Below are 13,246 nucleotides of genomic sequence, written 5' to 3'. Positions count from 1 at the left end.
GGGGGAGGAGGGAGAATGTATGTGGTGTGTGTATGTGTATGTGCATCTCTCTCTTCCCCAAAAGGTATTTGTTAGGAGAGGTTTTAAAAGTCTTCTGATGAGAGCTTTGGAAGATCAACCCTTAGTTCAAGTCCTGAATCTTGTTCTGATAATGTGAAGGAACAGTCTGGCTTCACTCCTAGCAGTGGAAATGGGTGGTAGTAAAGATACCGTTAACATATACATCTGCACTCAAAAGATTTGCCAAATGGTACCCTTACTGAAAATGAAGTCTCTTTAATGCACACCCTTAACGTAAATTAGTACCTGGCAAGTAGGGTGTGGCAACCTTCCAGTCAATGGGGAGGCTCAGAACACAGACATTACGAGATGGAAATCCTGGCGCCTTGAGCGTCCCCTCAGGGCTGGCAGCCATCTCCCCTCGCTCGTGAATGAGGTAAGTGGCTCCACCACCCCCCTTTACCTAATATTTCCCTCCCTACTCCCCTCATAACATTAAGTATTACGTTTGATTTTACAGCCAAGTACACTATTCAAGGACTTTCCCGAAGTTTGCAAGAGCCTGTGCATGGACCTTAATGGTACAAAGTCTGCAGGCAGTTTGTGGTTATCATAAAAATTAAGATGAGGATTACCAGACTTTCTTGCAAGCTGTTAAAGGCAACCTTTGGGCTGGCCAGGTGCTAGGACTGCGCTAATTGAATTCTAGGCCCAGGTTCGATGACTAAGGTCGGGAGATGGAAGGTTGCAGAGGTGGAGCAGGTGCCATTGTACTGAGCATCATCGACACAGGCAAGTGGCAGGCATTTCAAGCAGGACTGCAGGTAAAGTCCTACAAAGCCAAGACCAATGATACAGTCAAGGTCTGAAGACCCTAGAAATGGGATCCATGCTGTTTGGACCAATTTAAGAGGTCCCGGAGTCGCAGGTGAAGAGGTTGGTACTGGCAAACAGAGCCAGGAAGATGTCCGAGTGACAAAAACACACTGGATAACATTGGTTGGCACACAAAAAGCTGGGCTTGACAGCAGAAGCAAGAAAGCACAACATTGATCCTTTAAAACAGGCCACCAGATGCTACAGTGAAGCCTAAGATCTTCAGGGGAGGATGCAGGGAGGAGCAGCATGTAATGTCTCAGCCAGGAAGTCCCATGAAGCAGCAGATGTCTTTGAGCAGCACCACCACAACCACATGGGTTTTCAGGCGACCGGAGGGGCTTACATTTCTGTGTCGAGAGAGCTTCTGTTCCAGGAGTTTCATTGGTGAAAGTGAATTGTTACAGATGGCTCAAGGGGAGACCGCGCCTTCAACAGGTTTTGTCTGGTCAAAGAGACTGCATTTCACCTTAGATCCGCAGTAAGCAGCACAGCTTCCTCAGAGTCATCCTGATTGCTCTGCTACATCATGGTTAGGTCCAGTAATCAACTGAAGAAATGACTGGCACTCACTATTTATATACACACTCTCATGGCAAGGGATCCCAGCCATCTAACCCTTTTCTGTGAAAATTATAAAGATTTGATGGCCAGCTAGTCTCATGCACATACAGAAGCAAGTGTACTCAAACACAGACAAACACATGCACTGACGCGCATGCACAGATTCACGCGTGCACAGATAGCACAATGCCACGCATAGATGCACGCATGAACATAGAAGTACTCACACATACAGATGTATAGATATGAGCACAGACACAGTTGAGCACAGAAATGCCGACGTATGCATGCAGATGCGTGCAAAATGTGCACGCATATACGAGCACGGCACAGACATATGTACACATAGATGCATGCACACAAACAGATGCAGGGTGTGATACCAGCCAACTAATCATTTTCTGTGCAAATTACAAAGACTTGGCGGGCAACCAACCTCCATTTTCATGGAAACAAGCACAGACGCGCACCCAGACGAGTGTGCGCACACACCCCTATACACACACAGACGTACATACAGAAGCATGCTCACAGATAAACTGACATACGCACCCGTGCATACACACACACACACACACACACACACACACAGGAACATACACACACAGCATAAAGATATAGACATATGTGCATACCTACTAGCAGATGTACGCCTACAGACAGAAGCAAGAATGTACTGTGACAATCAAAAGTATTTGTCCCTTCTCTCCAGGGGGCAGCCACCCCCTTTGAGGTTAGGGGGGTGAACCCGCTCCACAAGACCCTCTCCCTAGGGGTCTGGACAAGTGGGACCTCACTGGGAGTGACTCCCCTTACGGGACAAGGACTCTCATTCCCACAAGGAACTCTCTGGATCAACCACCGTAACTGCATCTATCGGACAGCCTTCCATTAAGAATATCTCTTTAAGAAGAGATCTGTATGTATCTGGGACGAGTGGATCACAAGAGAAGAGGGAGTATGGTTCACAGGGGAAGGTCCCCGACATAATCCCGCCTTGGAGAGGCAGACCAGGAGGAAGCCACGGAACATGCAATAGTTTGAAAATTGAAGAGCTCAAGACGCCAAAGGCACGGCGAAGCAGACAACCGGGAAAGAAAACCTTACCGATATGGTGGCATGACCACGACCATCCCGAAGATGGCCAGACAACCCTCTAACAACGCAGAGATCCTTGCCACAGGCCGCATTGACAGCTCCCACCCGCCAGCGTCCCTCGACCACAGCAGCCAACAGAGGCACTTTGAATGGTACATTGGAGAAACCCGAGACTGAGAAGCGAGAACGCAAAGCAGGTTACCTGAACGAGTGGCGAGCCCACCATCATCATCATCCTGGACACGCTAAGGTACAGGGGTCAACAAAGGATGCAGTCGGCCACCGGGGGAATCTACTGTCAAGAGAGGAACGCATGAAAGAGTCTAAGGCGACATTCGAACAGTAAATCTAAATAAGTCAATATGTGAGGAACAAATAAAGCGCTTGACAAACAAGGCTGAGTGGGAAACACAGGACAGTGGAAACGAATATCCTGGCAAGAGGGGATACAACAACAGAAGTTCAGTGTTGAAGAGTGGGGAAGACACTCCAGATACATGTGTGATAAGAATTATGATTTGAAAATGCCAAGTGAATTATACAAGAGAAAGAAACCAGTAGAGAAAACCTGGGAGAGAAGGGATTTCCGAACAGACGAAATCAAAACCTAAGACAGATTGGATCTGAAGAACGTGAGAAACGTGAACGCTGAGTATATACTGTGAGACAGTAGCTTTAGGAGAATCGTTCTAAGCATAACACTTAAAAGAATTTTTAAAATGATGAACAGTTGGGATGAGCTACAAGAGCGCATGAAGGATACTTCAAGAGAGTGTCGGTTTGGATCTACTTGGTTGAATATATCTGACCTTTTGACAGAATCTTTTTATTTTTGACAAAAAAAAGCAAAAGAAACGGGGGAGTCCCCCCCCCCCCACAACCCTTACCACACCCCATATACATATTTAATAAAACTTGACGAATTTCGACCAAACAACGATCGGAGAAATGCAGTCAAAAGTAAAAGGTCAAATATATTTTGACCATGTATGCTAATACCAAGATAAAAACCATGAGATAAAGCCGCAGTCAAGAAGGCACAAATGGAGGGCAACGATCAGGAGACGAGACATTCTCTTGCCCGACTTTAGGCGTTTGTATTAATGGCAGCACCAGGTAGAGTTAGGTTTAGGACATTTTCATTGGACTTTCTGATGACAGACTAGCACCTTTAGTTACTTTTACGGCAAGGAAACCCCTCTAGCAATAGGGAGAGATAGACCTTTCTTTATAATTTAATTGAAAGAAAGTTAACATGTCCCGAGTGTGCCCGACTCATCCTTCTGACCTGTCACAGCACGCACACATGCGCGCAAGCACATAGATGCAGACGCATGCAAGCACAGATGCACCCTTACATGCATACATGCAGACATAGAAAAGTAGACACTCAATGGTGTGCACATACCTATAGTCGCACACAGACATGCAAGCACACAGATGCAGACATACATTGATGTGTGAACACAGACATGGCTATGCACGCAGATGCACACATAGATGCACTCAAATTTACAGACACAGAGGCATGCACAAAGGCATATGTGTACACAGGCGCATGCGGGCAAAGACATGCATGTACAGTCACACGCAGGGGTTCATGCATGCACAGACGCATGCTGCACAGATACATTCATGCTGCCGACGAATGAAGACACACGCATATACGCACAGATGCACAAGTACTGATGCCAACATGCATATACACACAGAAAAAGACAAGCAGGCATATATAAACACACACACACACACACACACACACACACACACACACACACACACACACACACACACACACACACACACACACACACACACACACACACACACACACACACACACACAGGAAGGCAGGCATACAAAAAAACAGGAAGGCAGGCATACGCACACACAGGTTGAGGTCCTTAACCAGCCGAAACTGGATTCCATTCAGAGACTCCTTTGTGGGGTCTGTGGAGTGCCCCCATATGGTCACTCTTCTGGTAATTCACTGAAGATCAACGAAACAAGTGATTTAGTTCTCCTGCCTTAAAGATACTAGACATACATTGTGTCCTCTAACAAAGGACAAAAGGCACCTTGCATTAAAAATGACAACAATGCAGTGAAACCAAGTAAAAACACAAAGTGGTCATCAGTCTGCACTGAAAACGCACTGTTTAGGTGAGGAGACCATTTCGGGGGAAAATTGGGGGAAAAAATAAAACTACCCCTGTCTGGGTGGCTAAACGGATTAAAGAAGTTTGCTAAAATACTTAGGGCTCAAAAGTGAGGCCAAAAGCAGAAGTTTAGTAATCCACTCCTTTTCCATCTGAGGATACAAGAAAGAACTGTCAACTGATGCTGTTTGCATATTTTGAAACAAATTATATTAACTGAGAATACATTTTGCAATCTTCGCTGTGAATGGATGCATCAGTTGCAAAAGCATTGGTAAACACAAGCAGATGCTTCATTTCATGAAACAGTCAAACGTACAAAACTCTAACATTCTGAAGTAGGGATGGCGGATTGTTAGTGTCAGAAGAACGGGTAGACCATATACAACTGACCAAATTATGAATTTGGCTGTGTAACTTTTAAAATGGGAATTAAACCATTTATTTGAAAAGGTTGACACTACCACAAGAAACTGAATTCTTGATTCTGATATTATTTTGACTTTGAGACTCAATCCCATTTTACAAGTAGTTTTTCTACCAGTTTCAACACATGATTGATTGAGCAGTGCGTATAAATTGACCTGTAAAATTTTAAAAAGTTTGCCACGATATGGCTGACAAAAATAAAGTTTACCAATACTCTAACTTAAAAACGAATTCTTGTTTCAAAATGTGGCATTTGAAAAAGTCCCAAACAAATTCAGTTTCGTAAAAAGATTTGTCCCTGTGATCTAATTTCCACACAGGTAATTAGAAAGGCAACAATATAGATTAACTATTGGCACACAGCTGGGGTTATCCATTCCCGAAACATGCTGTTGCATGTAGCTGGTGAATTCGGCACATGACCGCCACCACTTTTACAAATGTAGTGTTACATGCAGTGACAGGTCTGTTTTTTTCACTGTGAATTTCATGATTGTGGAAAACTAAAAAGGACACCTGCATTTTGATGGTGGAAAATGAAAGGACAAACAGAGTTTGGGAGTTCATCAGCTATATCAACTACACGCATACTATCAGATAATGCGGTAGACTGATTCACTGTAGATAAATTGGTCCCAAGATTCTCTGGAACAAGATTCCTGCTAACACTACTGCCAAAGGCAATACAAATCACAATCCATTTGGAAACAGTTTTCTTAGCAGCCGTCGTCTGGAGGATTTGCCTTCCAAAGACCTTCACACCAACAAAACAAATCCATCCTGACATTTAATTAGTAAAAACAGTATTTCACAGATGAAAAAATGGGGACACAGAAAAAAGGGCAGCTACAAAAGAAAGCGTCTGCAAAAACACAACCCAAAGGCAAATCCTCCTCAATGCTGTCTCCTGCACCAGTAAGCAAAGCTATTGGAAGTATTTGCTATGCCAATTTTTATAGTTAATAAGAAGTTACAGTGTGCTAAGGTAATTCAATATTTTTAATAACAAGGGACATCCTAACATTGGGGAAGCAATTGCCTTATTCTCCGTTGCCCCAGGACAGGTTTTACCTGATGAGTGGTTTGAAAAGGATCAGCAGCGTCTTGATGAACATGGTTGGGTGCACAATGTATAGGGCCTTGATATTCTTCTTGTATCTAGACAAAAAGCACAAGGAGTTGTATCAGTGAATGCACAACAGTGTGTCAGATTTACGAGGTTTATCTAGGAGGACTTTGAGAACAATGAACCTACTTGACAAGGATGTATAGGAAAGGCTGTGGATGCAAGCAGAGCATGTTGACACTCATGCTCCGCCGTGCCAAACAGCGTAACCCTATGTTACTGTATACAAGTACAGCTGAATATGCATTAATGGAATCATTGTTCTTATGGACAATCACACAATAGATGCATGCACTTATTAAATTACAGTGTAGATGTCATTAATGCCAATGCTTGCATAACAGCTTCTGTTCACATTTAAATTAATTGCAAATGCATTTCCATTTCCCAACGCTCCAAAAAGTGAAACCGTCACGCGGAAGTCGGACACGCTATTATCAATATTTATTACAATTCCTACAGCTATGGGTTAAGTTAATTGGGATTTAAAAAATAAATTAAAAAAAGGCCTCCTTCCTGATCCTCCCATGTAATACAAATTCTGAGACCAAATCGGAGTGAAAATGCATGATGTACCATCAATCTTTTCCTGGGCATCTGTCATACCAATATTGGTAAGAGTAGTAGCGGTTTCACTTTACTCATACCGACACATATCAACAAAAGCTGACATGCGATTGACTCTAAACAAGAATTAATCTGCATAAAAGTGGTTATGAAAGAGAATCAATGCTGCCGGGAAATGTCTTGACAGACTGCTCTAGAATATGCCAAATAATAACTATAGTGGAAAGCCTAAACAAGGCTAAGCATGGGAAGATTTGAATGGTGAACCAGAGATGGGATGAAAGACTACATAAAATTGCATCTGAAGCCGTAAAGGGCAATAGGTACAATTCAGTCAGTCTTTACCAATTATTTTTTAGAGAACATTCAAACCTATCCAAATATTTCATGGACAGCACCAGTGAAGGGGCTTGACTGCACGGTGGCACCATGTTTAAGCAATCATCCTTAGCAAAGAAGACCTTTTTTCAGTTCTGGCATGCCTACAACTACTGTAACACCAGAGTAGCCCAGGAGTGGGTCACAATCAGTGCTCTATATTTTCTGGGGAACTGATATACTAGCCCTCAGAGGCCTGCTCCGGCACCTGCAAAATAAACAGCGGATTAGCATTTTGACGTTGGGCAAATCACATATCTGAAGCCGTTTAGCTCGAAAAAGGCATTTATATTTATCTGAAAATTCATATTAGTCATCCCAATAGCCTTTTTTGTACAATACTAAGATGGCCTGGGAAGCCAGTGTGGTCTATTGCAGTATCTAAGGCACCCAATCTCTGGCATAAATCAGACCACGGTCTGACGATACCATCTTCATTTGCCCCAGCTACCCAATCACAAACGGGCAGGATTCGAAGAGAGGACTTTGGCTTGGTAAGTAACCCACACATCTTAGATCAGCGACTTCACTATGCGCATACTATAAATATAGGAGCAATTTAACAGAATCACCTCGCATCTAGAACGTATGTCATAACTTAGCTATGCAAACTATTTGTGAAGAAATCAATCTTTGTCCCTGGCCGCTGTTGTCAGCCTCAAACGCTCTGACCCCCAATTCTTCACCTGGTTGCATAATCAACCCTCCTGTATTTCAGTTTTACCGGCTTGAGATCTGGCCTGCCCGTGACCCTCATATCCATGCTGCAGGGCACTGCCCACGTTGAGTGCCCCTGGCTAGCATGCTGTACTCTGCTTATGTTACCGACAAATCACCCAGGCCACCACAGATGTGGGCCCAGGACAGGTCTGCCTCAGCACTGCTGCACTTGCTCTCTTGCACGTTCCTTCATCCAAGCTGCCCTCTGCAGAAGTCAGGTCTTGAGTGTCGGATTGGAATCTATTGGAGTAGGAGCTGGACACAGAATACAGGAGCTGTTTTGGAGCCGGCTGGTGAAGGCAAGGAGGAGCAGAGCCAAGGAGGATCATGGGTTTATTTATTTATTTTAATTCTTATAAAGCGCCACACGCCCGTGGGCCTCGGAGTGCATGAACAACAAAACAGACAAACAGGGGCAAAGGTGTTAGAAATGAGATAGTGGAGGTCAACAGAACAGATTTGGTTCAGCCTGGGTTAAGGTTGAACAGGTAGGTTTTTATTTCCTTCTTGGAGTGGTAATTTGTCAGCAAGACGTACATGACTGGGAAGTAAGTTCCATTGTAACGGGCCTGGGTATCAAAGGAGGTCCCTCCAAAGCGCACCAGTTTATATCTGGGCTGAATAAATGTGGGAAATGGTGGAGGTTCCTTCCAGTTACCAGGGGCTGTACTCTGTCAATGCGCGATGTAGGGCAGGTATTTGAAGGACAGTGTCAGGATCTTGTGAGGGATCGTGTGTTGTATTGGCAACCAATCAAGTGCCCTCCTAGCATGCCAGATGCGCCCACATTTCGGCAGGCCCTGAATGGCCAGAAATGCATTATTCTGAGCGAACTGCAAGGCTTGTATGTTAAGTCGTGTGGTGCCCGCTAGGAGCCTATTGCAGTAGTCAAGTCTCGAATTAACTAGTGCTGAAGCAAGCAGTGCCCAGTTTTTGGCAGTGAGAAATGGGCGAATATAATTTATTTGCTTGGTAATAAAGCCACAGTACTATCGGATGTAAGAAACATGTGGTCTCATAGATAATTCCTCATCTAGGACAACCCCTAGGGTCTTAACTTTCTTCGAAACCGGGATGATCTTGCCAGCAATGCAGAAATTAGTATATGCTGGGGCTAGTTTGCCACAGCGAGCTCTGGATGCCGCCATCAGAAGCTCAGTTGTATTACAATTCAATGCAAGTGAGTTACCTGCCATCCAGGCCTGGATGGAGTTGTACATTTTATTTATGGCACTCAGGTCTTGCTCGTACTTCCCACTAAGCTCAAAGAGAACATGAGTCGTCGGCATAATTTGTATAACAGACACCCAGGATGTCAAACAGGTCCTAGAGAGGCCGGATGTATATGTTAAATAAGGTGGAGGATAGGCATGAACCCTGAGGGACACTGCATGTTTGAGAAACGGCGACCCCGACTGTCCAGGAGCTGAGAAATTAGGATACCCACTGGGATGCTTGATTGGAACAATGGGTGACCTCCCCAGTCTTGTCACCAGTAGAAAATGGACCACCAGATCAAAACATGGAACTTTATTAGTTTCTGTGATGGGCACTTGAGGGCTGTTCCTACAAGTATCGTATTCCTTAGAAAGGGTCTGAATGTTACTAATAGTTTTCCTATGGGATGGGATGTTGGCCAGGAAACCATCATGGATTTCCTGGCACCAGGCAGAGTCCTTTACAAGGTCTTCATTGATTAGAGGAGTGGGGGGGGATCCTTGAAAATTCGCCGACGTTGGAGTGGGCGTTATTGATCCTGTTATTTTAATAGGTGGATTTGGAGGAGATAATCACAGTTTTAAATTCCTTCACTGCTTGTTTGTACAGTGAAAGAGTGATTGGGTTGGGGTTTTTGCGCCAAGCTCTTTCTTGTGCTCTCTTCGCCTGCCTGGAGATAATAGAATATTCTTGGAGAACCATGTGTTCTAATGTGCCTCAGGCTTGATGTTTTTTCATTTCAATGGCGCCAGATTTGAAATAACCCGTTTATGGATGTGGAGATATGTTCCACAAGATGCGAGGACTCCGAGAAGCTGGTAAGCGGTTTCAGCCTGGATGATAGATGGGCTGTAAAATTGGTGGCAGTGACATCGAGTTGTAGGAAGATTTAGCATGACGTGAATCAAAAAATTATCGGACGATGCACAAGGCAGCACCTGCAGGTGGGATACAGATAGGTTTTGAGATAACAGCCAGTCAAGAGTGTGCCCACCTTTGTGTGGCCCCCTCCACCCTTTGTCTGAGCCCTGAGGATATCAGGGAGTCCGTAAGTAAGGAACACTGCTTGTTCAAAGGGTCCTTGGCTGAAGTTGAAGTCACCCATAATAATCAATGGGTTTTTAGATTTAGTAATGTGTGCAAGCAGCACAGAGTCGTTCCTCAAAGTGTGGCATATCTCTTGGGGGTCTGTAGAGGGTCAGCACATTTAGAGATTAGTTTGCTGAGGTTTTTATCTTGATCCATAAGGATTCACAATCATCAGGGATGGTATGCATGATGGTATGACAGTCAAGATATTCTTTGCACATTAGATCTACCCCTCCTCCTTTAGAATGTATGCGATCAGAACGGAAGATCACAATTTGTGGGTGTACAAAGTGTAGCATTGCTGGTAAAGATGGATTTAGCCATGTTTCAGTAAGTGCAAATAAGTCAGGGCCACATTCAGACAAGTAGTCTGCCACCTCAACTCCATTTTTAAGTAGGGGTCTTGTATTGAGAAGATAAAGGGACAGGGCGAGAATAGGTGCATTATTAATGCGCAGACCATGAGCGTGTGTGTTGTTGATTATGTTTGCTTCGATTTCCTGTGAGTACGTCCTTCCGTACAGGCCGGGGGCGCTATAGGGCACATTCTGCTTGAGGAAGTAGCGAACCGGTCGACAAGCACCAGGCCTAAGGTCGAGAGAGAAGTACGATACAATGCAGTTCGTATAGAGTGCGGTGAACGCACAAACTAGGCGGTATACCGTTCAACTCAGTTATCCTTCAGACTGCAATATTCAAACAGAAACAGATCAAGGGTGGCAAGCGTGGGACGAGTAAACTAGGCTACTCATTATAGAGCATGCATGTGAACTCACCCATATAGATGGTTAGTCTTGCATGGTGTAGCAGGGCAAAATCCTGCAGAGATCAGGGCGGCAGCAGCAATGGTCGGTGAGGACCGGCGAAAACCGGCTTGCTGCTCAAGCGCTAGCACTGAAGCACCTGGACTTCAACTTTGTATGGAAGGGTGTCTGGGAAATGTAGTTCCAAGACACTAACACAGCCACATAGAACAAACAATCATGAGAGTGCTTATTTCTCAGCCAGACATTCTGTAAAAACAGACGTTCTTCAATGTGTGAGCATACAATTATTTACAAATAAATGTCAGTGCTAAATCAACGCTACGTTCCAAGCAATCAGCCAGACATTCTGTAAAAACAGACGTTCTTCAATGTGTGAGCATACAATTATTTACAAATAAATGTCAGTGCTAAATCAACGCTACGTTCCAAGCAACGTGCAGACAGGCTGCAAACCAAGATAGTAAATGGGCAGAGAGTTGCTCCGATGTGAGCCGGCATCCGTGCATGACAGGAATAAAGAATCTAGGGTGTGGCAATCCTACCACCCGAAACAGGTCGCATGTAGTCAGGGACAAGTTTTTAAAGCCAATCTCTCTAATGGACATGTAGAATGTGATATCAGTGCATGTTATTTGCTCAGGTGTCCACTAAGAGACCATACTGTTCAAACTACTGAACAGATCAACTGTTTGCACTTGTGATTCACGCTCTGTTTAACATTACATTTGCTTCATTTATCAATGCTCATTTGACAAAATGTTCCAGGTGTCACAAGTTAGTGATGGTGCTTGTTGTAACCATACACGGCCACATTTTTTTGAAGACCTGTCCGGTGTTAGCGAACACATGTGCAAACATATATGCATTTGCATTCCCAATCAGATTGCAGCAAATTATGTGCACCAGAGTTAAAAATGACTACTAGCCAGTGGCTGGTAATATTTGACTCTTCGGCAGTAAAAAATGGTTTGCTGCGCATATGAATAGTATTGAAGTGGTAAAGTACTTTTTGATGGCTTGCTAGTAGATAGCAACTTTAATTTTTGCCACCTGTCTGCACCACATTACCATTTGGCTGGAAGCCTTTACTTGGTTTGTCTCCAAGTACTCAAGCTGGAGGGTAGCTTTGAGCTTAGATTGCAGCAGGATCAGTTTCTGATGAAGTTGTAACAGAATCTAGATTTATGTGTGTATGGATTTTGTACATAAAACTCTTGAATGTTAGCTGTGCATGTATGTTTAGTGTAGCATGCAGACGAGGGACAGGACTGGAAGATTTCCAAGCAAAAACACATAACTGGAGGTAGACTGGGAATCGTCAATCATATCTTGTAGCTTCATGTTGGGAAAGTGCACATATTTAGCGAGTGTAGATTATGTGTGCAGTTGGCGGAGCCTGTGTCTGAAGGTCTGTTGTTTCTGTCTTTGTCACCTGCTAAGAGTTGCTCGAAATAAGTCCTCTTATTTTAATGTTCTCTTATTTCACAGTTGCCTCTACTGGGCAACCAACAGACAGCATATGCTCCTCATAGAAGGGTTCCACCTATTGCAGTCACCTATGCCACTCTACTCTTGTAGCACCCTGTCCACCCCAACCCCTACAAACTGCTCTCTATTCCGACCTGGTGACCAGTTCCCCACCCGCCCTTTCGTTTCCTGATCTCCTTGCTCCCGTCTACCGGCTTGCTGTCCATTCTAGGCTCTCCTTTGCACACCTCTTTGTTGTGTGCAGTGTTCTGTGGGTGGCATTTCCTGTGCTGCCTCTTGTGAGCAGCACAGGGAACACGCTCACAAGACGCCAGATGGGTGTATTTAGGCAACAATCATGTATTATTTTCATGCAATTAAATGAAGTGATGAATTCTACAACTCACTATACATTCATATTTTCAGAGTAACACATTCTCAAGGAAAAAGACTAACAACCTTTTAGAAAATTGCCTATATATCAGGTTGTCTGCAATGAATGGAGTTACTTTTGTATGCAGTAACCAGGCGTAAACATTTCAGGTTGCCAGCTAATATCCAGCCATAGAAAGTCACTCACGAACTGAACTCTACAAATACACAAAGCATAACGTTTTTTGCTCACAAGGCTCTCAGCTAACAACTTTAAATGAGGATCCTTCTGCGATTCCCACTAGCAATTCCTGCAAGACTAATGTGTACATCTGTTAATTTTTCACTTAAAAAGCATATACCAGAAAAGGTTGGCTGGCAAACAGCTAAATCATGCCTTTTCCATTGTACAAGCT

At 44.0% G+C, this 13,246-nt stretch overlaps 1 protein-coding gene across 4 annotated transcripts in view; it reads right to left on the bottom strand.

Moving 5' to 3' along the window:
• The window catches only part of ARHGAP1 (Rho GTPase activating protein 1), a 902,391-nt gene that overhangs the window by 334,908 nt on the left and 554,237 nt on the right, over window positions 1-13,246 (bottom strand). For all 4 annotated transcript variants that reach the window (XM_069623207.1, XM_069623205.1, XM_069623208.1 and 1 more), the window contains one exon: window positions 6,198-6,284. In XM_069623207.1, coding sequence (XP_069479308.1) covers window positions 6,198-6,284 — 87 coding nt within the window. The remainder of the gene's footprint in view (window positions 1-6,197; window positions 6,285-13,246) is intronic.

The sequence above is a fragment of the Ambystoma mexicanum genome, chromosome 11 (assembly GCF_040938575.1).
Source record: "Ambystoma mexicanum isolate Mex_15411 chromosome 11, UKY_AmexF1_1, whole genome shotgun sequence".
Taxonomy (NCBI): domain Eukaryota; kingdom Metazoa; phylum Chordata; class Amphibia; order Caudata; family Ambystomatidae; genus Ambystoma; species Ambystoma mexicanum.
Note: the sequence above shows the minus strand (reverse complement) of the source record. Positions and strands in the feature narration are given on the sequence as shown.